Source organism: Myotis myotis, unplaced genomic scaffold, assembly GCF_014108235.1.
Source record: "Myotis myotis isolate mMyoMyo1 unplaced genomic scaffold, mMyoMyo1.p scaffold_m19_p_2, whole genome shotgun sequence".
Lineage (NCBI taxonomy): Eukaryota > Metazoa > Chordata > Mammalia > Chiroptera > Vespertilionidae > Myotis > Myotis myotis.
The window spans coordinates 15,899,833-15,924,978 of record NW_023416324.1 but is presented as its reverse complement, the minus strand read 5'-3'; the positions used below and the strand labels follow the sequence as shown (position 1 = coordinate 15,924,978).

Genomic DNA, 25,146 nt, shown 5'->3' with positions numbered 1-25,146 from the left:
GAGTATGGGAAGGATTTCAATGTTCATTTGCCTTGAAGAGAAAGCTTTGGGATAGAGGGTGAGGGACTCCCAGAGCCTGGGCCCAGGGCAGGATACCTGGGGATGCTCCGACCCTGTAAGCCAGGCACTGGGTGAAGACTTAACCAGACCCCTTGCCAGGGGCAGAGGTACCCAAGGACACCAAGGAGAAACGAGTTGAAGAAGTGAAGGGAGAAAACAAGGACAAGGCACTTTCTGGAGTTAAAATTCTTTATTGTCCTGTCCAGGGAGTGCCCCCCCCCCCCCGAATCCGTGGGGAGGGGTGAGGGGCAGCACAGGCCCTTCCCACAGCGAGGAGAGAAGAGGGAGCCCTGGTGAGGAGGAAACAGCTCCCCTCAGCTCCGTGATGGCGCTGGCTGCTCTGGCACATCTTGGACCCAAGGGGTGCCATCCCGAGTGAGGCCCACACCTGGGGCTGGGGCCAGGCTTTGTTTCCGCTGCTCTGGTCTGCAGGGTGTCACTCTGGACACATCAGTGTCACTCATCTCTCCAGCCTGACTGGGGGGCCCAGGCCCCAATTAGCTGAGGGATGTGGGCTCAAGTGGGAGCTGGGCCCTGGGAGAGTGGGTGGAAGGGGCTGCACGGTCTGGAGGACCCCAGGAGATGGGGCACAAACTACCCCTAGTGCAGCTTCTGGCCAAAGGGGGCCACCCAGCCCTGCTGGACCATTCCAGAGGCCAGCGGAGGCCCAGGTGGCTTAGCTTATGGAGACTTCCTGGTGTTCCCCGCCCACCCCAGGACCGAGCCCTGGCCGGAGAACAGGCTCCAAATCCCACTCTGACCCGTCTGGTGGCTCCAAATGCCCTCTCCTCCCCACCAGGCACTGAGCTGAGGCAGCACAGGAGCAGCTACAGGGAGAAGTTAAAGCCTTTCCAACAGATGGGCAGAGAGGGTGCCTCAAGCACAGGGGTCACCAGCCTGGGGAGGAGGGCACAGGGAACTTCTGAGTGACCAGTGAGACACCATACGCAACTACACCCCCCGCCCCCCCAGCCCTGCTCATCCTCAGCCTATTCCAGCCCACCAAGCCCAGACTCTTGGGTCAAAACCAGCAGCAGGCCCATCCCTGCCTTTTGGGGAGAGGAAAAGAATCTGGAACCAAAAGGAGTGGCAGGTCCAAGACCACAAGGCAGCCATCACCGAAGGTTGAAGACCAGGCTGGCAGTTAAGATGATGCTCAGGAGGACGACGAAGGGTAGCCAGGTCTTCACGAAGGCCCCGACGCTGAGAGGGGAGGGGAGTATTGGTGGGAAGGGCCGGGTGAGTGAGCCACCCCAAGCCCCACCCATCCCAACCCACGAGGGGCTGCTGTCCCCGAGGAAGCTCCTGGAACCGTGCCCTCACCCCATAATTTGGTCCAAGGGACTGGCTGGGCTGGCACCCGCTATGGAGGACTGCCACCTACGGTCCTTGGCAGGAGATGCTCCAGGCTCCTGGTGGAGACGTGACACCGCCCTGGGTGGGTGACAGATGTGCCCACCTTCTCTAGAACTTATTGGTTCCAACCACAACCACCCCAGTCTCTGGGGAGAGGTCTCCAGTCAGAGGACCAGGCCCTTGTCTGGGCATGAAAGCCAGGAGCAGCGGCTGCACACAGCTTTCCTAATGGGGCCCCGAGAGGGGAGGAGTCGGCAGGAGTGAACAGTGTTGTGGCTGCAGTCAGGGCTCTGGGTACAACCCCGGCTCTGCCCCAGTGTGTGCGTGGCCAGTTACAGACTTCTCAGGGGACCTCTGAGAGCCTCTGCACTGTAAAGACTCCCGAGAGCCTCCTTCAGAAGCTCTCAGTGATGACCGCAGCCGAGAAAAGCCTGGAGAGGCGGCCTGGCTGCCAGGGGCGTGCCGGCTCCAAGTGGGCAGGTCACTCACCCTCTCTGAGCTGCCTTTATCTGTGAATTGAGACTAACGCCTTTGACCTCACACGTCATGAAGCTGTGACCTCCAAGGTCCTCCTGAGCCACCACTGGGGCCCACCTGCTCAGAACCCTGCCTCAGACGCTGGAAGCTGGGAAGGGACCCTGTGGGGCAGTCACCCACTCTCCTGTGCACCCACAGTCTCTCCAAGGAGCCAGAATCATTACCCCCATTTTACCAAGAACAGCTGCAGCTGAGAGCCAAGGCAGTCACCCGAGATCTCAGTGAGCAAGTGATAGAGCTGGGCTTGGGACCCGGTGCAGCTGACCTTTAGCCCAGCCACCTCCTTGTCCACCAGGAACTCAGCTAGTTCTTCTAGAACCTTCAACATCTCCAAGGGGTGGTGGGAGGTGGGTAGCTCACCTGACATACTTCCCATAGAGCAGGCAGAAGAAGCAGACTGTCACCATGTTCCAGGTGGTGCTATTGTTGTAGCGCATCAGGTTCAGGGCCAACGCCACGTGTGAGTGGCAGTTGTCACAGCAGAGATTGTGCTGGATGCAGGAAGGAGGGGTCATGCGGGCTGTGGGGGAAGCTCCCACCCTGGCTCCCACCCCCAGGAGCGGCTCACCCACCATGCGGTGCTTGTACTCCTCAGAGGCGTCGTGCACAGCTGTGTCCCACGCATTGGGCCCGCTGGCGTATACCCGAGCAGGGTCCAACTTCCAGTACCTGAGGGGAGAGGGGGTTCTGGGCACTGGCTCAGCTCCACCAACGTTCCCTGGTGCCTGCTCTGTGCAGGGCCCTGAGCTGGGTATTGAAATTGCAGGGGAGAGCCAGGTCCAGGGCCGTGTGACAGTGTGATACGCCCAATGCCAGGTGGATCCTGGGGAGGACATGAGCTAACTCAGCTGGGGTGACACCGAGTCCAGCCAGAAGAGGAGTTAGCCAGGCACAGAACAGGGAGTGGGTACCCTAGGCAGAGGGAACAGCCTGAACAGAGGAAGAGGCACAAAACTGCGCAGTATGTAGCCAAGATCAAGGGAGGAACAGGGTGACGGGATGCCGGGAGGTGAGGCTGGAGATACAGGTAGAGCCATGTCGTAGAGGGCTTGACTATCACCCTGAGGAGTTTATCCATCAGAAAGCATTCCCTCCCATCTCCCCACAAGGAGATCAGGGTGAGTGGGAGAGCAGCTGGGGAAGCTAAAGCTCATAAACCTCAAGCTGGGTGAGACCCCGGAGGGAGTGCTGGGAGGTCAGAGCGCCCTCTGGCTGCTGTGAGTGGAATGGCTTGGTACCAAAGCCTAGAGCTGCGATTTTCAACGGGTGTGCCCCAAGAATTTTTTTTTTTTTTAATATATTTTATTGATTTTTTACAGAGAGGAAGGGAGAGGGATAGAGAGTTGAAACATCAATGAGAGAGAAACATCGATCAGCCGCCTCCTGCACATCTCCTACTGGGGATGTGCCCGCAACCCAGGTACATGCCCTTGACTGGAATCGAACCCGGGACCCTTCAGTCTGCAGGCCGATGCTCTATCCACTGAGCCAAACCGGTTTTGGCAGCCCCAAGAATTTTTAAAGCATTTCAATACCTGACTATTTAGTCAGGGCACTGATCTCTTTTCCCTTAGACTGTCAAATTAAAAAAATGACAACAGCTAACACAACAATAGCTGTCTGGTGTCAATGAATCACAAGTATACTTTTTTTTTTCTTTTTGTCAAATCAGCAAAAAATGTTTTGGGTGTGCCACAGAATTTTAGTAACTAGTTTATGCGTGCCAAGATATGAAAAAGGGTGAAAATTGCTGGCCCAGACACAGGGGACCAGTGAGAAACCATCACGGCCTGGGCGGGGGCTGCTCAGGGGTTCCTGCCCAGAAATGGGTGCCAGGAGCTTCCCACAGCAGCCTGGCAGCAGACACCCAGCTCAGAGGCCCTGGGCCCACATGTTCACCTGCCTGAGGAAGCCGCGGGCTGCCTCTGCTGGATGTGACACCCACTACTCCTTGGGCCCGGCCCTCCTGGGTGCAGCCTCTGGCAACAGAGCACCTGATGCTGTTGCGAGCATACAGATGACAGAGGCACTGTCACCAGAACCACATTTGAGGTGGGCCTCTGAGAGAGAAAACTTAAAGCCAGGAGTAGCTCCCAGAGGACTTGAACTGCTTTTATTCTCTCCGACCAGAACTTTCCAGGGGAGTTCCAAACAATGCCTCCTACACCTTAAATGGTGTGTTCACTCCTTGAGGGACAGGAGAAAGAGTCTAGGTTTTGGAGTGAGACAGACCTGGGTGTGAGTCCCAACTCTGCCACTTCCTGTGTGATCTTGACCAAGTCTCGTCCCTTTCCTCACCCTTCCAATGGAGCTGAAAACACGACTTTGAAGAGCTGAGGCAAGGTCTAGCTGGCCTGTGGATAAAGGACCCAGCTAGGAGGAACCTGGCCCTAGGGCCAGTCACATGGGTGCTCATCACTTACTTGACAGGCTTCCCAAAGGCCATGTTGTCTTCCTGTGAGGGACAAGAGCAGAGGTCAGTGGGGAGCCCACATCCAGCCTGGAAGATAGACCGGGGTTGGCGGTGGAAGTGCAATGACTTAGGAGGCATGTTGGGTGGGCAGCAGTGGGTCCGGGCCCTGCTCTGGGGCTGGGTCGGTTTGTGAAGTGCCAGCAGCAGCATGTTGGTGGAAAGAAGGCAGCATGGCACAAAGCCCTGTACACCGAGACCAAAGACTCGGGGTGCCAGCCACAACTGCCCCTTGGTGTGGCTCCTAGTGAATTCTCTCACACTCTCTGGGCCTCATTTTCTTCAAGTCCTCTGGTCAATTTCTGATCCTTCCTGGTATGAATGAGGACACCCTGACCTCCCGACCCAACAGCAGTGCCCAGAGAGCCCGTCTCTGCATCTGCCAGTCCGATTGCATTCAGAGCAGGACAGGGAGGGGGGAGGGGGTTTGAGAGGCCTTCCATAAGGGAGGCATTTTAGCCAGGTCCTAAACCTGCCACATAAGATGTGTAGGGACAGATTCTGGGTTCAGAATCTGCTGACAGCTGGTCAAAGATAAATTATCATAAAAGTATATGACAGTGAAAGCAATGGCTACGAAAGACCTTTCTGTGTAAGATGATCATGACAACTATTAATATAAGCAGGCTGATGCCACCACATACCCCCTTTACTTCAGCTTCTGATGAAGCTGCAACCTCGAAATAGCCAGGAACAAGCCCACTACACCCATTTGGGGCACATTCCCCCCAAAATACCTGAGAACATAGCTGATTCATTGTAGGGGGCCCGCCCCCTCTTCTCCATGGCCACACCGAGGGAACCATGTCAGCCTCCCCTGTGTCCCCAGCTTGTGACTCCCACCTTCTGAAGGTCCAGAGATGTGGTTCCTGGATGGTCTGACTCCACTCTTGCCTCTAACCCCTACCCATGTCTCAGTACCCAAGGGGTGGGCAAAGGGCTGGGTCAGTTACTTAAGAATCCTTCTGGCCACACTGCCCTCCTGGCCTGTCCTGGAGGCAAGAGAAGGGGTAAGTAAAGGCGTCAAACACTGGTGAGGATCAGAGGGCCAGGGCCCGGGCTGCGTGCTAACTGCATTCTCTTGGGTCTCAGGGAGATAGGGAGCTGCCTGCAGGCAAGACAGGCCAACCTTCCACTTAAGCCCAGGAACCCTCCAGAGGGTGTAAAAATGGGGACTCACCGAGACAAAGTAGGGGCCAGCAAAGTCCCGAATGACTCCTGTGGACGTGCAGATGCCCATGTGGCCAATGATGGGGAAAAACCACCTGCAAGAAGAAAGGACGGGGAAGGAGCTGAGCTTCGGGGATCTTGCAGCCGGTTAGACAGACGGCAGGGACACTCCATCCAGTGTGAGAACATGCGACTGCAGCTGTGTGTGATGGGTGCCAAAGGGTGGCTGGAGGGGCTGGGGAAGCACAGAAGAGGGGCAAGTGCCAGTGAATAGTAAAGGGAGAACACCCCACAGAATGGCTAGAACTAAAGGATGATAACGTTGAGTGGGTGAGGATGAGGAGCAACCGAACGCTCATGCACTGCTGGTGGGAGTATAAACACTTTCGAAAAACTGGCAATATACTCTATGCCTCAACAATCCCACTTCAGAGTATACACCCAATGGAAACAAATGCCCTGAACAAGAAAGTTCATAGCACCTTTAAGTAAAATAGCCAGAAACAACATTTTTCAAAACTCATTGAACTTCACACTTAAAATATATGCACTTTATTAGTTATCAGCTATCCTATATAATAAAAGCCTAACATGCAAATTGCCCCCTCGGGAGTTCTACCACTCACTATAATGTGCGCTGACCACCAGGGGGTGGCGCGGAACGAAGGAAGGCCCCAGCTGGCAGCCAGAAGGCCCCAATTGACCCTGATCTGTAGCCAGGCCTAGGGACCCTACAAGTGCACTGGGCCTCTAGTATCTCAATGAGTAAGTAACCTGGGGTACAGCCATTTAACGAAATAGTAGGTAACAATGGAAAACAATAAATTTCTGCTACACACAACAAATTCTCACAGATAAAAGGCAGAGTGAGAAAAGAAACATACATACTATTCTGTTTATATGAAGTGCAAGAAAAGGCAGAAGTAATCTATAGTGCTGGAAGGCAAAAGAGGGGTGATCTCTGTGGTAAAACTGACCGGCATAAGGAAGCCCTTTGGGTACTGCAAATGTTCTCTACCTTGACCTGGGTGACATAAGTATATGTATGTAAAAGCTCACTGAGTCCCACATATACTTAAGATTTAAACATTTTATGGTATATGTTATAGCTCAATGAAAAGTTATTTTTTTTAAAGGTGGAGGAGGCATTTAAACCAATCTGTGTGTGTGTGTGTGTGTGTGTGTGTGTGTGTGTGGTTCAGGGAAGGCTTCTCTGAGGAAATGATGAAGAAACAGTATGTGCAAGGGTAGAGATTAGGACGACAGCATGGTGAATTCCAGGAACTGAAAATTCAAATTCTTAAAAGTCATGGGCATTTAAAAAACCCAAATCTCACAGGGACCCCAATATGCAAACCACCTAGGAATCCCAGATTAGTCTGCAGTCTGAAAAGCATCGCTCTACGGGCTGGAGAGACTGATCCATTTTTTAAGGGCTGGCAGAGCCACTGGCCAGGTGCTGGTGTCAAGGCTGCACCCTGCTAGGGAGGTGGGGCAAAACCTGGGGAGTTGCAGCTCAAGGAAGTGATTATGTGGGGCTGGGGCAGAGTCAGTAAAGACTTCACAGATGAGGTGACTTTTAACTTTACCTGTGAAAGAACAGGGTGCCAACAGGCAGAAAGCAAAACTCTGAAGCTGCAAAGTGCTGCATGTGTCTGGAGAATGGGAGGGGGACAAGAGTGGAGGGAAGGACAGTGGTGAATTCAGAGGTTATTCTGAAATACTGGCAAAAGATGATGGTGATCCTGACCACAGAATTGGTGGTGGTGGTGAGAAGCCAATGGATTAAAATATCTTTGTTTTTTAATTAATTAATTATTTAAAAAACATCTTTTTATTGATTTTTAGAGAGAAAGGAAGGGAGAGGGAGAGAGATAAAAACATCGATGATAAACATCATCAATTGGCCGCTTCCTGCACATCCCCTACTGGGGACTGAGCTCACAACCGGTGCAAGTGCCCTAACTGGGAATTAAACCAGTGACCTCTCGGTTCCTGGGTTGACACTCAACCACTGAGCCACACTGGCTGGGCTAAAAGATCTTTAAAAGAAAGACTGGACAGTTTTATCATTTTCCATGGGATACAGGTCTCCCAGGTCTGCAGCCTGAGCACCTGAGAGGATGGGGCCAGAGTGTTTTTTTGAGAACATAATTCAGATTCCATCATTCCTTTGCTTAACACCCATTAATGGCTTCCTATTACAGTTTAAACTCCTTTCAATAGTTTCGCCCGACTTACCCCTTGAAGTCACCTCATGCCTCTCTCTAGCTACACTGCCTGCCTCCAGTCCCAGGGCACCAAATCCTCCCACTTCAACGCTTATTTTGCATTAGTCTCTGCCCAGAACACTCTTCCCCCAGAGCTTTAGAGTGCTGGCTCTTATTGTTTAGGTCTCAGCTTGACTGTAACTTCGGAGGTCGTCCCTGACCATGTCTTCTACAGTAGCCACACACACCCCCAGGCACCCTAGATCCAATTACTTGGTTTTAATTTTTTTATAGTACCTACTGCTTTCTGAAATGATGGTTGCTTACGTGTTTACTGTCTGTCTCCTCCCACGAGTGTGTAAGCTACAAGAGAGCAGGATTTTCTCTTATTTATCAGAGTAGCCCCTAAGGCAGTGGTCGGCAAACTGCGGCTCGCGAGCCACATGCGGCTCCTTGGCCCCTTGAGTGTGGCTCTTCCACAAAATACCACGTGCGGGCGCGCACATACAGTGCGACTGAGACTTCGTGGCCCATGCGCAGAATTCGAGAGCCGCAGTTTACCGACCACTGCCCTAAGGCAATGCCTAGCATTCAGCTGGAGCTAAGCATTCATTGACTAAATTATGAGTGAATGGATGCCCCACATTTAAGAGTAGAGTCAGGCTCTGAAATCAGACCTGGGTTGAGTCCTGACTTTGGTTTTATGCTTTTTTTTATTGATTGTAGAGGAAGGGAGAGGGATAGAAACATCAATGAGAGAGAAACAACAATCGACCAGCTGCCTCCTGCACACCTCCCACCAGGCATCCAGCCTGCAACCCTGACCAGGAATCAAACCTGTGACCTCCTGGTTCCTGGGTTGATGCCCAACCACTGAACAACACCAGCTGGATGGTTTGGGGCGAGTTACTCATTCTCATCTATCAGTGACAGGTGGATAGTAATGATAATTACCTCAATGAGGGGCTACTGCGAGGATTTAATAGGATATACTTTGTAAAGTGCTTAGCACACTTCCTTGCACTTGGTAGTTGCTCAGTGTTGTTATCATGATGTGTTCAATAAATACTTGCTATCTGATCAGCTGGACTGGCATAGAGTAAGCTGCTGAAGACACACAGTGGCCACAGGATGCATCAGACTCAGAATTATGAGAAAGTAGTTTTGCTGGTTTCTCGGACCCTAGCTTCAGGACCCCTCCTGCCTGCTCTTCCCCCCACCCCAATTCCGTTCATCTAGTTGGGGAGAAGGTCTGGGAGCAGTACTCCACATACCACAGCTGTGCTGACATCTGCTGATGGAAATTAAGAATAAAGGAATAAAGGCTAGAGACAACATCAGAGCCCTGTGCCCAGGGAAGTCCCCAAACAGAAACTCTCAAAGTATTTGTCAGTCTGGAAGCTTCATGAAGGCAAGCTCCACATGTGCTTTCTATGCAGATCTGGTATATAATAGGTCCTCAATAACTATTTATTGAATGAATGAATGAGCGAATGCTGGAGCTTCTATCTGGGAAGGTAGAATATCTCAATGAAAAAAGCCCCAACAGACCAACCGGCGGGGCTCAGTGGTTGAGCATCAATCTATGAACTAGGAGATGGCGGTTCGATTCCTAGTCAGGGCACATGCCTGGGTGGCGGGCTCAGTCCCCAGTAGAGGGCGTGCAGGAGGCAGCTAATCAATGATTCTCTCTCACCATTGATGTTTCTCTCTCTCTCTCCCTCTCCCTTCCTCTCTGAAATCAATAAAAATATATTTTTTTTAAAAAAGAAAAAAGCCCCATGCTGGCTTCTAAGCCTTTATTTCCTCATCTATGAAATGGGATGACAGTATCTATTTTCATTCGGTTGATGTAAGGACTGAATGAGAAAGTGAATATAAAATGTTTGGCCCAGAACAGAGTAAGTACCCAACCTTAGCTGTTTCTATTAGTAATAGTAACTATTATCTGACTTTTCATAAAGAATTATCAACTTCTGCCGAAACCGGTTTGGCTCAGTGGATAGAGCGTCGGCCTGCGGACTGAAAGGTCCCGGGTTCGATTCCGGCAAGGGCATGTACCTGGGTTGCGGGCACATCCCCAGTGGGAGGTGTGCAGGAGGCAGCTGATCGATGTTTCTCTCTCATCGATGTTTCTAACTCTCTATCTCTCTCCCTTCCTCTCTGTAAAAAATCAATAAAATATATTTAAAAAAAAAAAAAAAAAAGAATTATCAACTTCTCTGAGGGGGGTGGACAGATCTTTGGATTCAGCTGCTTCTCCTCTGATCCCCCATCCAGAGAGAGATGACAGCTCCTTGTGCCACATCTGTTCCTAGTTCTGCGCTCTAGGTCAGCAAGCATCAGTGTGCGAAGATGGTGGTTCACCTGTCTCTCTCCCTACTGCTGGAGGGTGAGTCATTTTATGTGCACATGAGCTCTTTGGCTCAGTGGATAGAGCGCTGGCCTGGGGACCAAAGGGTCCTGGGTTCGAGTCTGGTCAAGGGCACAAACCTCGGTTGCAGGCTCCTCCCTGGCCGAGGAAACCAATCGATGTGTTTCTCTCACATCGATATTTCTCTGTCTTTCCCTCTCTCTCCCACTCTCTAAAAATCAACGGAAAAATGCTCTCGGGTGAGGAATTAAAAATAAATAAATAAATAAAAAGGACATTTAATGATACAAGAAGCTCAGCTTCACCACCTGAGAAGGCATTTCCTACCTTAGAACGTGGCTGTGAAATTCAGAGAAAAATATGAGAGAGAGCTTGGGCAACTGTCCAGCACTGTGAGCAGTGGCCATTATCAGCTGTCTAAGGCTGAAGCAGGAGGGCAAACCAGGTCTCCCCAGCCAGAAGCTAAAAAAAAAAAAAAAAAAAAAAGGCGGCAACACTGCCTGCGTTCTCTCCTGATGAAAGCTAATGCCACAGAAAGCACCTTTGTCTGGGAGGCAAGCACCCTGGGACCTAAACACGCTTTGCAGCTGAGATGGTGTGTAATCTCCGGGGTCATCCGTCAGACAAAGCGCTGAATCCCAGACCTCTGGGGCCCTAACAATGCTGACATCCCAGGGCGGGTATGATCCTAACAAACTCCTCCGGACTCGGCGGGACAGCTTGTGCACAGAAAGAAATGAATAAACCGTGAATGTGAAGATGTCTTCTCAGGCCGTGTCAGGGGCCCTCCTGCGTACGAGCTTCCCAGCCACAGAGCCCTTCCCGCTGGTCTACAATCGTCCTTCTCCCTGACTCTGAGGTGCAATGAGGGCGGGGGGCACGACCCACCCTCAGCAGAAACCGGCACCGCTCGGGGCCAGGCCTGTGGACCTGGCCGGAGGGGAGGGTTTGCTGTGCATCCGGCCGGAGGCTGGCCCTGGGCGGCCCGAGCACTCCGCGCGGACCCAGGCTCTCCACGTCCACAGGCGGAGAAAACTCACGTGAGCACCGGGATGGGCGTCCACACCACGCAGTAGGGAAAGCGGCTCCGCTCCACGTCCATGGCGCCGCCGCCAGAGCCGCTGGACTGCTTCTGGTCCGTCTCGGCCGCCGTCGGCGCCTCCACTTCCGCCATCCCGGGCGGGGGTGGCTGCCGCGGCAACAGGAGAGGCGAAATTCCTTCCGCTTCCGCCATGCTGTGCGCGCCCCGCTCCGGCCCGCCCCTGCTCGGTCGCTGATTTCCGCGTGGCGTCACTTCCGGGAGGCGGGGTCCTCCCAGCTTGGCCTTCCCACCGGGAATTGGAGTCGCGTCCCTCAGGGCCTGGGTTGCCTGGCCCCGGGCCCTCGGCGCCCTCCAGCTTTGCGCGTTTGCACCTTCACCGCACGGAGACCGACCCAGAACTGAGGGCTCGCTCCTAAAAGGGGTGATGCAGTCGCTATTTATTGAGCACGTCTTAGGCGCCAAGCACTTGATATATATATTGTTTTTAATCGCCATGAATTGGTTAAACCTGCGAATTTAGGTATTTCTCCCAGGTTACAAGTGAGCAGTTGAGGCTCAAGCGGTGAAGTAAATGGCCACGACTCAAACCCAAGCCTGTCTCCCTTGTCCTTTTCATCCCATCATCTCTTACGAGGCGGTGGTAGCATAATGGAAGGATAGACTGAAATATTGTGTGTCGTGTGTGTCGAAGTAGAGACTTGGCTGAAGATATTTGAGCTGGGTCTTGATGTTTGCCAGGTGGCACCGGGGTGAGAGGCGGGTGGAGGGAACCGTGCAGCTGTGCAAAGAACGGCCTTGAAGAGCACAACTGCTGGAGTAAATCCTGAGCTTTAGATGCGCTCCGATCCCTTCATTGTACAGATGGGAACACTGAGGCTTAGGGAAGGTATATAATTGTCTGAGATATCACACAGCCATATAAAGAAACCATGCTCAAATCTTGGATTCTTTCAGCTTTTTAAAGGATGCCAAGATAGACCAAAAAATGCAGGGTGGAAAAGGGAAATAGGGAAACAAGGAAGACAGCACTAAAAACCGAGCCAGAGGGAGATATGGACAAGTCCACCAAGGTAGGTGGGAGTTACGTCTTTTTGGGAAGGTCTTCTCCCCTTGAATCACCCTCCCTCAATGCTGATCTACAGAAAAGCTGCTGTCTTGTTTTTTTTAATACCTAGTATTTTTTAAAATATATTTTTATTGATATCAGAGAGTAAGGAAGAGGGAGACATAGAAACATCAACGATGAGAGTCATTGATCGGCTGCCTCCTGCACGCCCCGCACTGGGGATCGAGCCTATAACCTGGGCATGTGCCCTGACCAGGAATCCTATCATCACCTCCAGGTTCGTAGGTTGATGCTCAACCATTGAGCCACAGCAGCCGAACAACACCTAATATTTTAATGCATTCTGAGGGATATGTCCGTCTGTTATGGAACTCTAAGGTCCTTGATTTCAGTAGCTAGCATAGTTCCTTGTGCAGAGCAGATGCCAAATATGTTTATTGAATGATTGGATGTTTTTAAAGACCTCATAGATATCACAGATGAAAATGACTCTAACCCACTCAAAACTCTTTGAGTATATTTGTGCTTCTCCTGTGACTCATGTGTGGTGTGTGATCCTCGAAGGGCATCTAGCACAGGGTTTGGAATAGATCAGGTGTGCAGTATGTATTTGTTGAATGAATTAATCACATTACATCTTAATTCAATCACTATAGCTATCTAATCTTCTAAATCACAGGCTCTGAAGAAGGTCTATGCCTTAGACATTCCTCTGCTGTCATTGTCAACTCGTAATTCTAGTCCTTTATTGTGTGTATAGATGCGTAAACAACGTAAAAGTCTTTCTCAGGGCCTGCCACAAACTGGGCAGTAGTAACACAAGTACTAGACTGACAACCTTGTATCTTCCCATAGCACTCCAGATAAACAAAAATATCTTACCATGGTTTACAAGGCCCTGCATTTGCACATGCCCTTTTCTTGTTTGTTCACTCTACTATAGTCGTCTTGGCCTTTTTTCATTCCTCTCATGTGCCATGCTCTTTCATGCCCAGGAACTTGGCACACACTGTTCTCTGAAACCCCCCCTGGCCCCCCACACTTAAACTGGCTAGCTTCCATTCATCTGAGATTAAATGTCACTTTCTCAGAGAGACCTTCCCTGACCACCCAATCTAAATTAGAAAGGCCCTGGCACTCTCCCTTGAGACACCCTATTCTTTTCTTCACAGCACATTTGTAGCTGTGTACTATTGGACTCCCCCACTCAGCTGGAAACTCCTTGAGGGCAGGAACTCCCTGTTCACTTCTGTAAACCCAATGCCTAGTATTGTCTAGCACATAGCATTTGCTTAATAAATACTTGCTAAATTGGATGAATGGCACATATTTCATTGGTGTCTACAGACAGTCTAAGGACAGGAACCTAGCTTATCACCCGCTACCTCTCGGTGCCCCAAGCTTTTTTAAGGGACCCATGGAGGTTGATTGGTACAGTGCTCTGGAGTAGGTTCTCACCAGAGAGCCCTAGCTCTCTTCCCTATGACCTGCACCATCCTACCTTTGGCCTAGGTAGCTGCATGTCTTAGGCAGGCACATGAGGAGGGCCAGGTACCTGGAGGTCTAGCTCCTCCGATTCCTCTGGGGCACCTACCCCAGGCTTGTTCCCCACCAAAGCCCATCCACAAGGCCCTCTCACACACATTACCTTTTTTCTCTCACCCACTGTAAAATCCTTCCTGGCTTGTGCCCTTTCCTCCTCTGTGGCTGCCACCCCTATCACCCACAGACAGATGGGAAATCTCCATCAAAGACTAACACTTCCTTCCAGGCTCAGGATCACAGCGGGGTCCTGGAAGAAGCTCCTCTAACAGAGCTCAGGAAAGGATTGATAGGGCTCATAGCTACCCCTCCCCCAACACATACGACCTAAAATAGGAATGACCATCTGGATCCACTTATAGGGCAGGCTGGGGGAGGGAAGGAGGGCAGAGCTGGAACTGTCAAGCTGGGAAAGCTTGGAGGGTAAGATGTTGCTTGTTTGAAGGGTGAACTCAGGGCACGTTCTCTCTTGGCCCCATGTACAAGTCCCCAGGGCTCACATAATACCTCCCTCAGGCTGTCTCACTCCTCACCCTGACATTCAAGGCCCCCCATGATCCGTCCCCCAATCCCCACCTTCTCTTCCACCCTCATCTCTGTCTCCCTTGGGACTTGCTTGGCATTAATTCACTGGGATGTCTGCCAGTCAGAGGCACTGCATACCTCATGTCTTTGCTCACACTGTTCCTTCAGCAGAATGCCCTTCCTCTATTCTCCTACACCACTTTCAAGGTTTCTAGCAAATGCTTCCTCTTTGCTCCCAGAGCACGGAGGCTGTTTCTACCTATTGAATATTCATGTGTACTTGCATTAGCTGTTTACATGCCTGTCTCCCCCAAGAGACTGCGAACTTCTTGAGAAGGGAACTGACTGGATCTATTGGTTCCTGTATTCAGCACAGCATCCGGCCGATAGGAAGTGCTCAGGGAGTGTCACTGGAGCTATTTGTTGACCATAGGTGGCCCCCTCTAAGGCTCTGGGGAAGAACCTCCTCCATCAATAACCCAGGGAAGCAGGGCTGAACCAGGAGCCATCATGGAGGAGCCTGGAGGAGCTGCTGGGCATTCTGAAGAGTGTGTGTGGTGTGTGGGAGCGCAGTGTCCTCTCCCCTGCAGCCTTTCTGCTTCTGTTCCATTCATTACCTTCTCTGGTTCCTGGAGACTGGGGTTCTCCCCATGACTGTCTCCCAGGATGGCTCCAAACCCTTTCCATGGTGAGGAGGCGATCATTTGAGAACAGACCTGATGCTTTAGATATCAGAGTTTATGATTTTCTTTTCCATCCCATTTTATAGATGGACAAACATACCCAAGATTAGAGAAGGCACAGCTAGGATCAGAATCTAAGTCTCCTACTCCCAGGTGGTCAGTAAGGCACTGTGGTTAAACATGTGGACAGCAAGCCCGGTGTTTGACCTCTGTCAGTGGTTGTCATACTTTAGGAAAGTACTGAACCTGTCAGGGCATCAGTTTCCTCATCTCTAAAATGGGAAATGATAACTCACATCTTGTAGGGTTCCCGTAGGTTTGATAGGCTACACCTGAACAGTTCCTGGCCCCAGAAAAACATCAGTGTTAGTTATTACAGTAGTTAAGCCCGGCGGATGTGACTTAGTGGATTGAGCGTTGTCCCTTGCACCAAAAGGTCATTGGTTGGATTCCTGGCCAGCGCACATGCCTGGGTTCCAGGCTTGATCCTCGATGGAGGACATGCGGGAGGCAGCCAATCAATGTGATGCTTCTCTCTCATCGATGTTCCTCTCTCTCTTTCCCTTCCTCTCTCTAAAAATCAATAAAAATACATATATTTTTAAAAAGACCACACATTATCATTGTAGGACTCTTAACCACTTAAAAAGCACTTTGATGTGCATAACCTCACTATGAGTTGGCGCTTCCTTGCAATGCGGTGAAGTAACTAGAGCAGTATCATAACACCCACTTTATCGATGAAGAAGATGCATTTGGAGACGTTCAGGAACTTTCCTGAGGTCTAAGTATATATTAGGATTGAGGTTCTGCGTCTCAAACCTGGGCTGTCTCTGCTGGTGACCTCTTTTAGGGCCATTAATGAGTGGATGAGGCTAGCCTGAGATCCTGTAAATTACTATAACAGGTGCAAACTATGCCCTCATTAAGACCAGAACCTATTTTCTTTTTTTTTTAATATATATATTTTTATTGATTTCAGAGAGGAAGAGAGAAAGATAGAAACAGCAATGGAGAGAATCACTGATCAGCTGCCTCCTACACACCCCCTGGGGATTGAGCCCTCAACCTGGGCATGTGCCCTGACCAGGAATCAGACCTTGACCTCCTTGGTCATATAGGTCGATACTCAACCACTGAGCCACACGCGTCATCCAGAACCTACTTTTGATCCAAACAATAGCGTGCCTCATGCCTTCCCTCCCTGCCAGAGAGCCTGGCACACAGCAGGGCACTTGATGGCAGATGTATGGGAGGATTCACAGTTCCCAGTGAAATGCATGCAGAGATCTTGCACAACCTCCATATTTGCTCTTCCGAATCTTCCAGATACTATGATGGCTCCGGGAGGGCAGGGACTAGTTTGTTGTGTGCATTTTCAGTAAGCCAGTGCCAGGCACATAAGAGGAGCTCAAAAAGTATGACATTAAATAAGAAAGTGACTTCTAAAGAACTGGACCAGGACTCAAGAGATTAGGGATCCAGTCCTGGATTTGCTTCTAGCTCACTGGGGTCCTTAGGCAGCCTGGAACCCAGGCATGTGTGCTGGCCAGGAATCCAACCAATGACCTGTTCCCTTTTCCTGCCCCTCTTTGGAATTCATTGTCCCTATTTGTACAATGTGGGGATGGGGCCAGATCAGTGGTTCTTAGCTCTGTTGGTAATTAGAATGAATCTTAGACTTAAAATAATGGGTGGATGCCTGAGACCCACCTCTGACCAATTAAAATAGAAACCCTGGGGTGGGGCATTGGTAGTCTTTACAAGTATCTTGGGTGACTCTTAACGTATAGCCAGAAATAAGAACCTCTGAGCTAGATGATCTCTTATTGCCTTTTAAGTTCTGCAAACACATTTCAGCATCCTCCTAAGCACAAAGACTGGCAGCCGCCCTCTGGGGCTACACCTGCCCACCACAAACACAGGGGTCCCAATTCTGTCTGTTTTGCTATACACTCACTGTGCAGGCTTATCTTTGCTCCAGGCTCTCTATCAGTATCAGCAGGGTTGGTGAGAGCTTTGAATGTCACACATGCAGAAGCACATAAAAAATGGACCACCATGGTCTTTTTACTGTCTCTAGTTTTGCCTTTTCCAGAATGTCATACAGTTGGAATCATACAGTGTGGCTTTCAGACTGGCCTTTTTCACTGAGCAACATGCATTTAAAGTTTATCCATGTCTCTGGCTAGAGCTCATTTCTTGTTGTCACTGAATATTCCATTGTATGGCCATTCCACAGTTTACCCATTTACATTTTGAAGGACTTATTGGTTGCTTCCAGAATTTGGCAATTATGACTAAAGCTGCTATAGATATTCATGTAGGTTTTTGCATGGACCCAAGTTTTCAATTCATTTAGGTACATACTAAGGAGAGCAATTGCTGGGTCCTATGGCAAGGCTACATTCCTTTGTAAGAAACTGCCAACCTCCTTTCAAAGTGGCTGTACCATTTTGCTTTCACACCAGCAATAAGTGAGAGTTCCTGTTGCTCCACATCCTTTGGTCTTGTCAGTTTTTTTTGTTTTTTTTTAAATACATTTTATTGATTTTTTACAGAGAGGAAGGGAGAGGGATAGAGAGCCAGAAACATCGATGAGAGAGAAACATTGATCAGCTGCCTCCTGCACATCTCCCACTGGGGATGTGCTCGCAAACAAGGTACATGCCCTTGACCGGAATCGAACCTGGGACCTTTCAGTCCGCAGGCCAATGCTCTATCCACTGAGCCAAACCGGTTTCGGCAGTCAGCTTTTTTTTAAAAAATATATTTTATTGATTTTTCACAGAGAGGAAGGGAGAGAGACAGAGAGTTAGAAACATCGATGAGAGAGAAACATCGATCAGCTGCCTCCTGCACATCTCCCACCGGGGATATGCCCACAACCCAGGCACATGCCCCCGACCGGAATCGAACCCGGGACCTTTCGGTCCGCAGGCCAGTGCTCTGTCCACTGAGCCAAACTGGTTTCGGCAGTCAGCTTTTTTTTATTCTAGCCATCCTAAAGGTGTGTAGTAGTATTTCATCCATTTAATTTGTAATTCCCTAATGACGAGCATCTTTTCATGTTTACTAGTCACCTGTATGTCCTCTTTGTTAAGATTTTTATTCAGATCTTTTGTCCACTTTTTAAATTGGGTTGTTTTCTTTTTTTTTTTTTTTTAAATTGGGTTGTTTTCATATTGTTAAGAATTTTTTGGTATATTATGGATGCCTTTTATCTGATATATTTTGCAAATTATTTTCTCCTAAGTACTTTTTAATTGTAGGGCAGCTGACAAGGACTGAAAAGGTGGAGCACAGTGAATGATTCTGTATGCCAGTGTAATGGTGGATACACAACATCATGCATTTGTCAAAACTGACGGAACTGTACAATACAAAGAGTGAACTCTATTCTAAACTATAGACTTTAGTTAATAATAATGTATCAATATTGGTTCATTAATTGTAACAAATATACCATACTAAGGCAAGATGTTAACAATAGGGCAAACTTAGCCAGGGAGAAAGGAAGTATCTGGGACTCTGTACTATCTGCTCAATTTTCTGTATGCTTAAAACTGCTCTAAAATAAAGTCTATATACACTGAGTGGCCAGATTATTATGACCACCTGACGTTTGTAGGCAAATTAGCTGTACACTGCATCGTATGGGATATGGAAGCCGAAGGCCTGTTTGAACACCTTTGCTGTCTGCAGTTACCAAGATAAAACGTCTCCAATTTGCACAGGAACACAAGGATTGGACAGTCGAGCATTGGAAAAAAGTCATGTGGTCCAATGAATTACGTTTCCAGTTGCATCATGCAGATGGCAGGGTGAGAATTTGGCGGAAACAGTATGAAAGCATGCAGCCCACATGCATGAGTAAAACCCTTCAAGCTGGTGGGGCAGTGTTATGGTTTGGGGCATGTTTTCCTGGCATGATTTGGGCCCTTTAATTCGTGTGGAACAACGTCTGAATAGCACAACATACCTAAGTATCGTTGCTGATCAAGTTCATCCTTTCATGTTGATGGCGTATCCCAATGGAGATGGCTTCTTCCAACAAGACAATGCGCCATGCCACGGTGCTCGTATTGTGCAGGAATGGTGTCAAGAACATGAGGGAGACTTTGCCTTGCTTAGGTGCCCCCACAATCACGAGATCTCAATCCAATTGAGCATTTGTGGGACGAAGTTAAAGGAGCCATCAGGCAGCTGGTTCCACAACCATCAAATCTCACAGAACTGGACAGTGCTATTCATCAGGCATGGTGTCAGATTCCTCACATCACCTTTCAACATCTCGTGGAGTCAATGCCAAGAAGAATCGCCAGAGTATTGAAGGCAAAAGGTGGCCCAACGAAGTACTGATGGGGTGGTCATAATAATCTGGCCACTCAGTGTATATATAAAGATTAGTAATCCCAAATGAAAGGGAACCCCTAGTGCAGTGTTCGGCAAACTGCGGCTCGCGAGCCACATGCGGCTCTTTGGCCCCTTGAGTGTGGGTGGCTCTTCCACAAAATACCACAAGCGGGCGCGCACGTACAGTGCGACTGAAACTGCCTGGTCCATGCGCATTAGTCGGTATTTTGTGGAAGAGCCACATGTGGCTCGCTAGCCGCAGTTTACCGAACACTGCCCTAGTGAAATCTTCCGTTGGCTCCTCCTTGCTTACAGGATTAAGCCTATAGTCTCTCACCAAGCCCAAGGAGCCCTCCACAATTTGACTACCCCTTCATCCATGGGCCACCCCTCCCTCTGCAGTGCAGCTGAACTGAATCACTCAGGCTCCGTCAGGAATTTCAGGACTTTGCACTACACTCTCTTGGCCTGGAACGTTGTCTTTCCCTTGCCTGGTCAGCAAATGTTTCGAAAAAGCTTCTGCAGACGTCAATTTGGGAACACAGAGGAATGACACCAGCCCACAGCACTTGCTTCTGGCAGGACCTTTCCTGTCAGTCTCCTGCACGAAGCTGAGGATACCCCACTGTCCCCAGCCTGATTTTCAAATATGTAAACAGAAAAAATAAAATTTCAGTAGTGAAACTATTGCTCCTACAGTACCGAAGCACAGTTCCCAAACTGTGCATCAAGGCACCTTAGGGTGCCACATTAAATTCACAGGGGCACATAGAATCTTTAAAATTTGAGATGGTCAGCATCTGTTGGCTACGGAGAGAACGGCTAGTTCAAGGCAGTTCACAGTTTCATCATTAGGCTGTGCTACATTCTTTTGAATGTCCTCTTTGAGAACCTGCGTTTTTAGTGGTCGCTATGATAAAAAGCAAATAGAAGTCAGTGTGCAACAGGAAATGAGGTGGTGGTTTCCAATCTGATTAGAGAGTTTGACATGTTTTTCAGTGCCTAACAAGCAGACGATCCCTCTAATTATTGTAGTTATTTAAGAAATAAATAAAATATTGTTTCATTTATATATAGTATTTTTTAAATGACAACTGGCTTGGTAAGACAAATTCTTATTGATTCAACTACTTAATAAATCAAACTGTGAGGTATTGCTTTTGGGTTAGGGGCTCTTATGAAAAAAATTACTGAGACACTAATGGTGGGGGTAAAGTGTGAGCTGAGAAAGTTTGGGAACCCCTGGTCTAAGAAATCCTCCAATCTAGGACACATAAAAAACCCTGCAGGCTGTGAAATAAAGTTAGTGGGTTATAACCAGCATTTTTTCTCATTAATAAAATAGAATGGTAAATAGAACACATTGCATATAGCAAGAGTATTACTGTATAAAACTTATGGTCACTGTATACATACAAATAAGCATAGGTATCTTAGGTCACAATGTAAAATGTCTACTTCTTGTTTGGGTTCTAATTTAAAAGTTTGGAAAACCACTAAGACCCTAAACTCCTTATTTTACGGGTGAGAAAACAGCCCGGAGAGTGAGAGCTGATTATTGCAAATCATAGCCAGCCACCAGTTGAGTGCCGGGCTCTGGACTGAGCCCTGCTAGGCTGGGTGTCCACTCTCACAGGCACCCTCCCAAGGCAGGCCTCATTCTGCCTGCTAGAGGTGTGGTTACTCAGAGTCACAGAGCTACAGCGGTGAGGGATCAGGTACCCTCACTTTGGTCCCAATACCCATTTGCACCACACAAATGCAACCAGCCATACCTAGAACAAAACGGTTTTAATCAATTGCGTCACCCTCACTCTCCTGGGAGCGGAGCAACAAAAAGGCTCGGCTCCTGCCCCCAGAGAACAGTAAGGCTTATGTGTCTCTCCACACTGCAGGGCCAGGGCTGGACAGGCAGGGCACAGTGGGGAGGGAGGGAGGAAGGGTGGGTGGAAAGCAGGGAGAGAGGAAATGGTGGGCAGCTCGAACACAGGAAAGCAAAGGGGCCCCTGCTGGTCTGTGGGCCCAGGGCCCAGCCCCAATACTCCTGGCTTTTCCCTCCTTGGCTGGAGAAAGGTCATGAAGAAGAGACGGGGGAGCAAGTCCCAGCAGCAGGAGGAGCAGCAGCTGTTTCCTTCGCCAATAAATAGACTTCATTACCAAGGAGAAGAGAGGGGTGGAAAGAGGGAGGGGGTGGGAGGGTGGGAGAGAAGCTGCCACCTGTGTTGCTGGGATTAAAGCAATGACGAGATAGTGCCAGACCCCCCACCACTATCCTCACCCCCCGTCTTCTTAAAACTGTGAAAAAGCTTTTAACGTGGCCCTCCTGTCTCCAGGGCTGCTCTGAGGCCTGACTGAGAGGAGGCACCTGGCAGAGACAGGGAGAACAAGAAGGGGGGCTGCTTCTCCCCAGAGGCTGCAGCTGGAGGGCTGGAGCCAAGTAAGCACTGAGGGGAGGGAGGAGGGAGGGGGAGGAAGGATGAACCAACTACTAGGAGCAGCTCCTGAGCTGAGCGCCAAGGAGGCAGAGAGAGGGGGGCTTGGTGAATGGTGGGGTGACCGCTGCATCCAGTGTAAAGCTTGGGGCTGCTGAGGAGGGAGGGGACTGAGTTAGGACTTTCCCATCTGAGTGGCTCAGGAGACTCCCCCTCCCCCCCTCAGAGCAGAGGGGACGGAGAAAAGCCATCACTTCTTTGGTCTTTGTGGCGGCTCTGCATGTGGGTGAGAGGAAGGGGAGCAAGGGCAAGAAGGGCCCTTAGCAGGGAGCCCGCCTCAGCAAGAGCAGGCCTGGCTGGGAGCTCTGGCAGAAAGGTCACAGTGAGGCCAGGAGCGCCTGAGAGAGGAGAGGAGCCGTAGTGTGGAAGGGCTGGCAGGGGCGGGCAGGGTACAGTGTGGTGCCCCCCTCCCCCGCCAGGGTCCTCCAGGAAAGGCTGAGTACCCAGAGGTGGCCAGTGAGAGCAGGCACAGTGGCCTGGCCTTGCCCGCACCAGGTCCAGGGCTCCCATCCTTCCTTCTGCTTCCACCCTGACACAGTGGCTCTGGAGGGAGGGTGGGACCCTGTCCTTTTTCAGAGCCTTCCCTGAAGACCACGGAGGAGGGAGCTAGCCTTGCCAGTCAGGGAGCAAGAGTGGCAACAGGTCAAGGCTAGCCCTTATGGACTGGGAATTCCAATCCCCTTCCTGCTGCCAACAGAAGGGTAGGGCAGCCCTTGAAGACAGCTTCAGCCTGGCCTCCACACCTGAGGCAGGCCAGAGTCCTCCAGGGAGCTGGGAGGGGAGGTGGGAGCAAAGGGAGGGGCTTCCCCTCCTGCTCTTTTGCTCAGGGCTGGGGTCAGTCAAGGGCAATCTGCCCCAAAGTCTGAAAGCCAGCAAACTGCAGCAATCCCCACCCCCAATGCCAAACTAACAAACAAAACAGGGGAAATGAAAAAATGGGGTGGGGGAAGACAAACCAAAACAGAACCTCCTGCTCTTCTGCCCAGGGCGGAGGGTCCAGCCAGTAGCAGGGGCTGGGGACCAGGGCTAGGAGGGCCTAGCTGGGCCGGCACTGCACCTGGCCCTCGGAGCTGTCCTCATCGTCAGAGGCCCCAGCACCCCCACTGCTCAGGCCCGTGATCCGGTAGCCCATGTTGAGCAGCATCACTTCCAACGGGTCTGCGTTCATGCGCCGCTGGTTGGCCTGGGAAGCGCCCTCCATGTCCTCCACAACTCGGCCTGTGAGGTCTTCACTCTGTGGGGGAGGGACACCAGGATGTATAGGAGAGGCACACGTGTGTGTAGGGGACATACACGCAGGCTGAGCTATACATATGGAGGGGGGTGCACACCAGATGTCTGTGGGTTTATATCGGTTTGTCCATATGTATACACGGATAGAAGGAACATACACACTGGGATATGCATGGGACACCCACCAAGACATATGTGAGGGATACCCACATGGGAAGGGACACAACACCCTGAGATATATGTAAGGGATGCACATGCTGGGATAGATACTGGGGGGAATACACACATCAGTGTATATATGGGGTGGTCTGCACCAGAAAACAATTGGTACACACCACATCAGGACATGTACACAGGGGACCATGCATGGGTATATGTGAGGGAGAACACATACCAGCAGATGTTGGGCACACATACTGGATACCTAGGGAGGGAGGTACAGACACAACTCCCCATTCTTTGCTGTTGCCACTCCCAACAGCCCTTCCTTTATCTTTCTTTTCCTTTCTTAAGGGAGGGCCCTGTAGGCTCTCTTTAAAATTCCAAGAAAATTGACTTTGGAATTAGACACCACCTGCCTTCTGTTTTGCCAGCTGGGAGGAGGGAGGAGGTGGGACAGAGGGCCCTGGAAGCCTCAGGCTGGCCCACCTGGCTACCTGCCCTGGGAGTGGAAGGGGCCATACCGTCCTCCTAAGCAACCTTTTGAGGTGGAATGGGTCATTCCCATTCCAGTGTGGAGATAAAAACCTGGGTCAGAGATGGTTAAGTCCCTTAGGCAGTGAGTGAAGGGACCAGGATTCACGGAGGGATAGGCCTCTGCAGAGCTTCTGGGGGACATACCACAGTGTTATATGAGGGGGGTACCTAGGGAGCCTAGGGTCCCCTTCTCATGACCGGTGCTGGAGCTGGTCTGGTTCCCTCCCTGCCCTGCACTTGGTTACTGTGTCCTGTATGAGAGACACATCTTCAGAGCTTGCTCAAAGATATGGCCCTCAAAGCCCTGGGACTGCCCACTGTATTTGCAACTGTCAGAACTCAATGGCTCCCACCTTCATAGCCTTGAGCCCTCGAGGGAATGCTCACCCACCCTCCGTGTGACCCATTTCCCTTCGCAACCCTCACAGGCTCAGCCGGAGGCACTGCACAGGGTCCATCCCTACCCTCCACCCTGCCTGGCTTCGGCCACCTTTTCTATACCCTCACCTCTGGCCGGGGATTCCACAGCCGTACAACAGGGTCGATGCCGCTGGTGGCCAGAAAGCAGTAGCTGGGGTGCGGCTGCAGGCAGTTGACAATGGACTCGTCCCCCTGGAGCACGCGGACTAGGTTGGTGGTCTCCTTTTCCCAGATGAAGAAGGAGCCATCGTCAGAGCCACTGACGATGTACTGAGCGTTGCTGGCGGGGGGGTGGCAAAGGGCAGGGAGGTCAGGTGGGGTACTGCCCTACAGCCTCAAGGAGAGGCTGTGTGGCTTAGGGCAAGGGGACTAGGGGATTCTGTATCTGCTCAGCCCCCAAACTCCAAGGTCTTCACTTGACTCAGTACATGGTTGTCCTCCCCATACTGCAGAGCTCCAGTATCTGTTTAAGTGTTCTCTTAACTCAGAGCCAGGGAATGCCTGGGTCCCTCCAAGTTACTACCCCAAACTACACCCTAAGCTCCTTGGGGGCCAGGATCGGGTCGTGTGTCTCGGAACACCCTAAGCCTTCCTTCGGTGGTCCTGCCTTCCTGGATTGAGACTCCACATTCTACACACTGTGGACAGTTAGGGGGATCTTGGTGGAGATTCTCAATCCATGTTCATGTGTCTTACCTACCAAAGAAAGTGCAACATCTACAAAGGAGGGGTGGGCTGATGGTGTGTGGGCAAGCTGTCCCTCAGTACCTGGGGCACGGTTCTGACCATGATAGGTGTGCCAAGACTACCAGCCTCTGAAGGCCCTTGCCTCAGACCTCCAGCAGAAGGAGGCTCCAAACACCCAGATTAAAGAAACCAAGCTCCGCACATGGAGGCAGAAGGAGGAGGAGGTG

The 25,146-nt window shown here is 50.6% G+C and overlaps 2 protein-coding genes across 12 annotated transcripts in view; both read right to left on the bottom strand.

The window, feature by feature from the left end:
- Positions 1-229: 229 nt before the first annotated feature.
- TMEM222 (transmembrane protein 222) lies at positions 230-12,434 on the bottom strand. Of its 5 annotated transcripts, XM_036350252.1 has the most exons (8): positions 11,218-11,274; positions 5,604-5,688; positions 5,161-5,415; positions 4,377-4,408; positions 2,526-2,622; positions 2,314-2,444; positions 1,384-1,494; positions 232-1,263 (listed from the first exon to the last, which is right to left on the bottom strand). In XM_036350252.1, the coding sequence occupies exons 3-8, from the start codon at positions 5,227-5,229 to the stop codon at positions 1,176-1,178; spliced, it is 528 nt and encodes a 175-aa protein (XP_036206145.1). In that variant the 5' UTR covers positions 5,230-5,415; positions 5,604-5,688; positions 11,218-11,274; the 3' UTR covers positions 232-1,175. The 5 variants fall into 5 exon arrangements, with proteins under 5 accessions (XP_036206143.1, XP_036206145.1, XP_036206141.1 ...); XM_036350248.1 differs by lacking the exon at positions 5,161-5,415 and having other exon boundaries at positions 233-1,263; positions 11,218-11,426; XM_036350249.1 differs by lacking the exons at positions 1,384-1,494; positions 5,161-5,415 and having other exon boundaries at positions 236-1,263; positions 11,218-11,426.
- An 8,729-nt stretch (positions 12,435-21,163) lies between these two features.
- Positions 21,164-25,146, bottom strand: part of WDTC1 (WD and tetratricopeptide repeats 1) — a 53,698-nt gene continuing 49,715 nt past the window's right edge. For 6 of the 7 annotated variants that reach the window (XM_036348784.1, XM_036348785.1, XM_036348780.1 and 3 more), the window contains 2 exons: positions 24,320-24,512; positions 21,164-23,117 (listed from right to left, as the gene is read on the bottom strand). In XM_036348784.1, coding sequence (XP_036204677.1) covers positions 22,920-23,117; positions 24,320-24,512 — 391 coding nt within the window. In that variant the 3' untranslated portion in view covers positions 21,164-22,919. The remainder of the gene's footprint in view (positions 23,118-24,319; positions 24,513-25,146) is intronic. The other variant, XM_036348787.1, reaches the window with a different exon arrangement.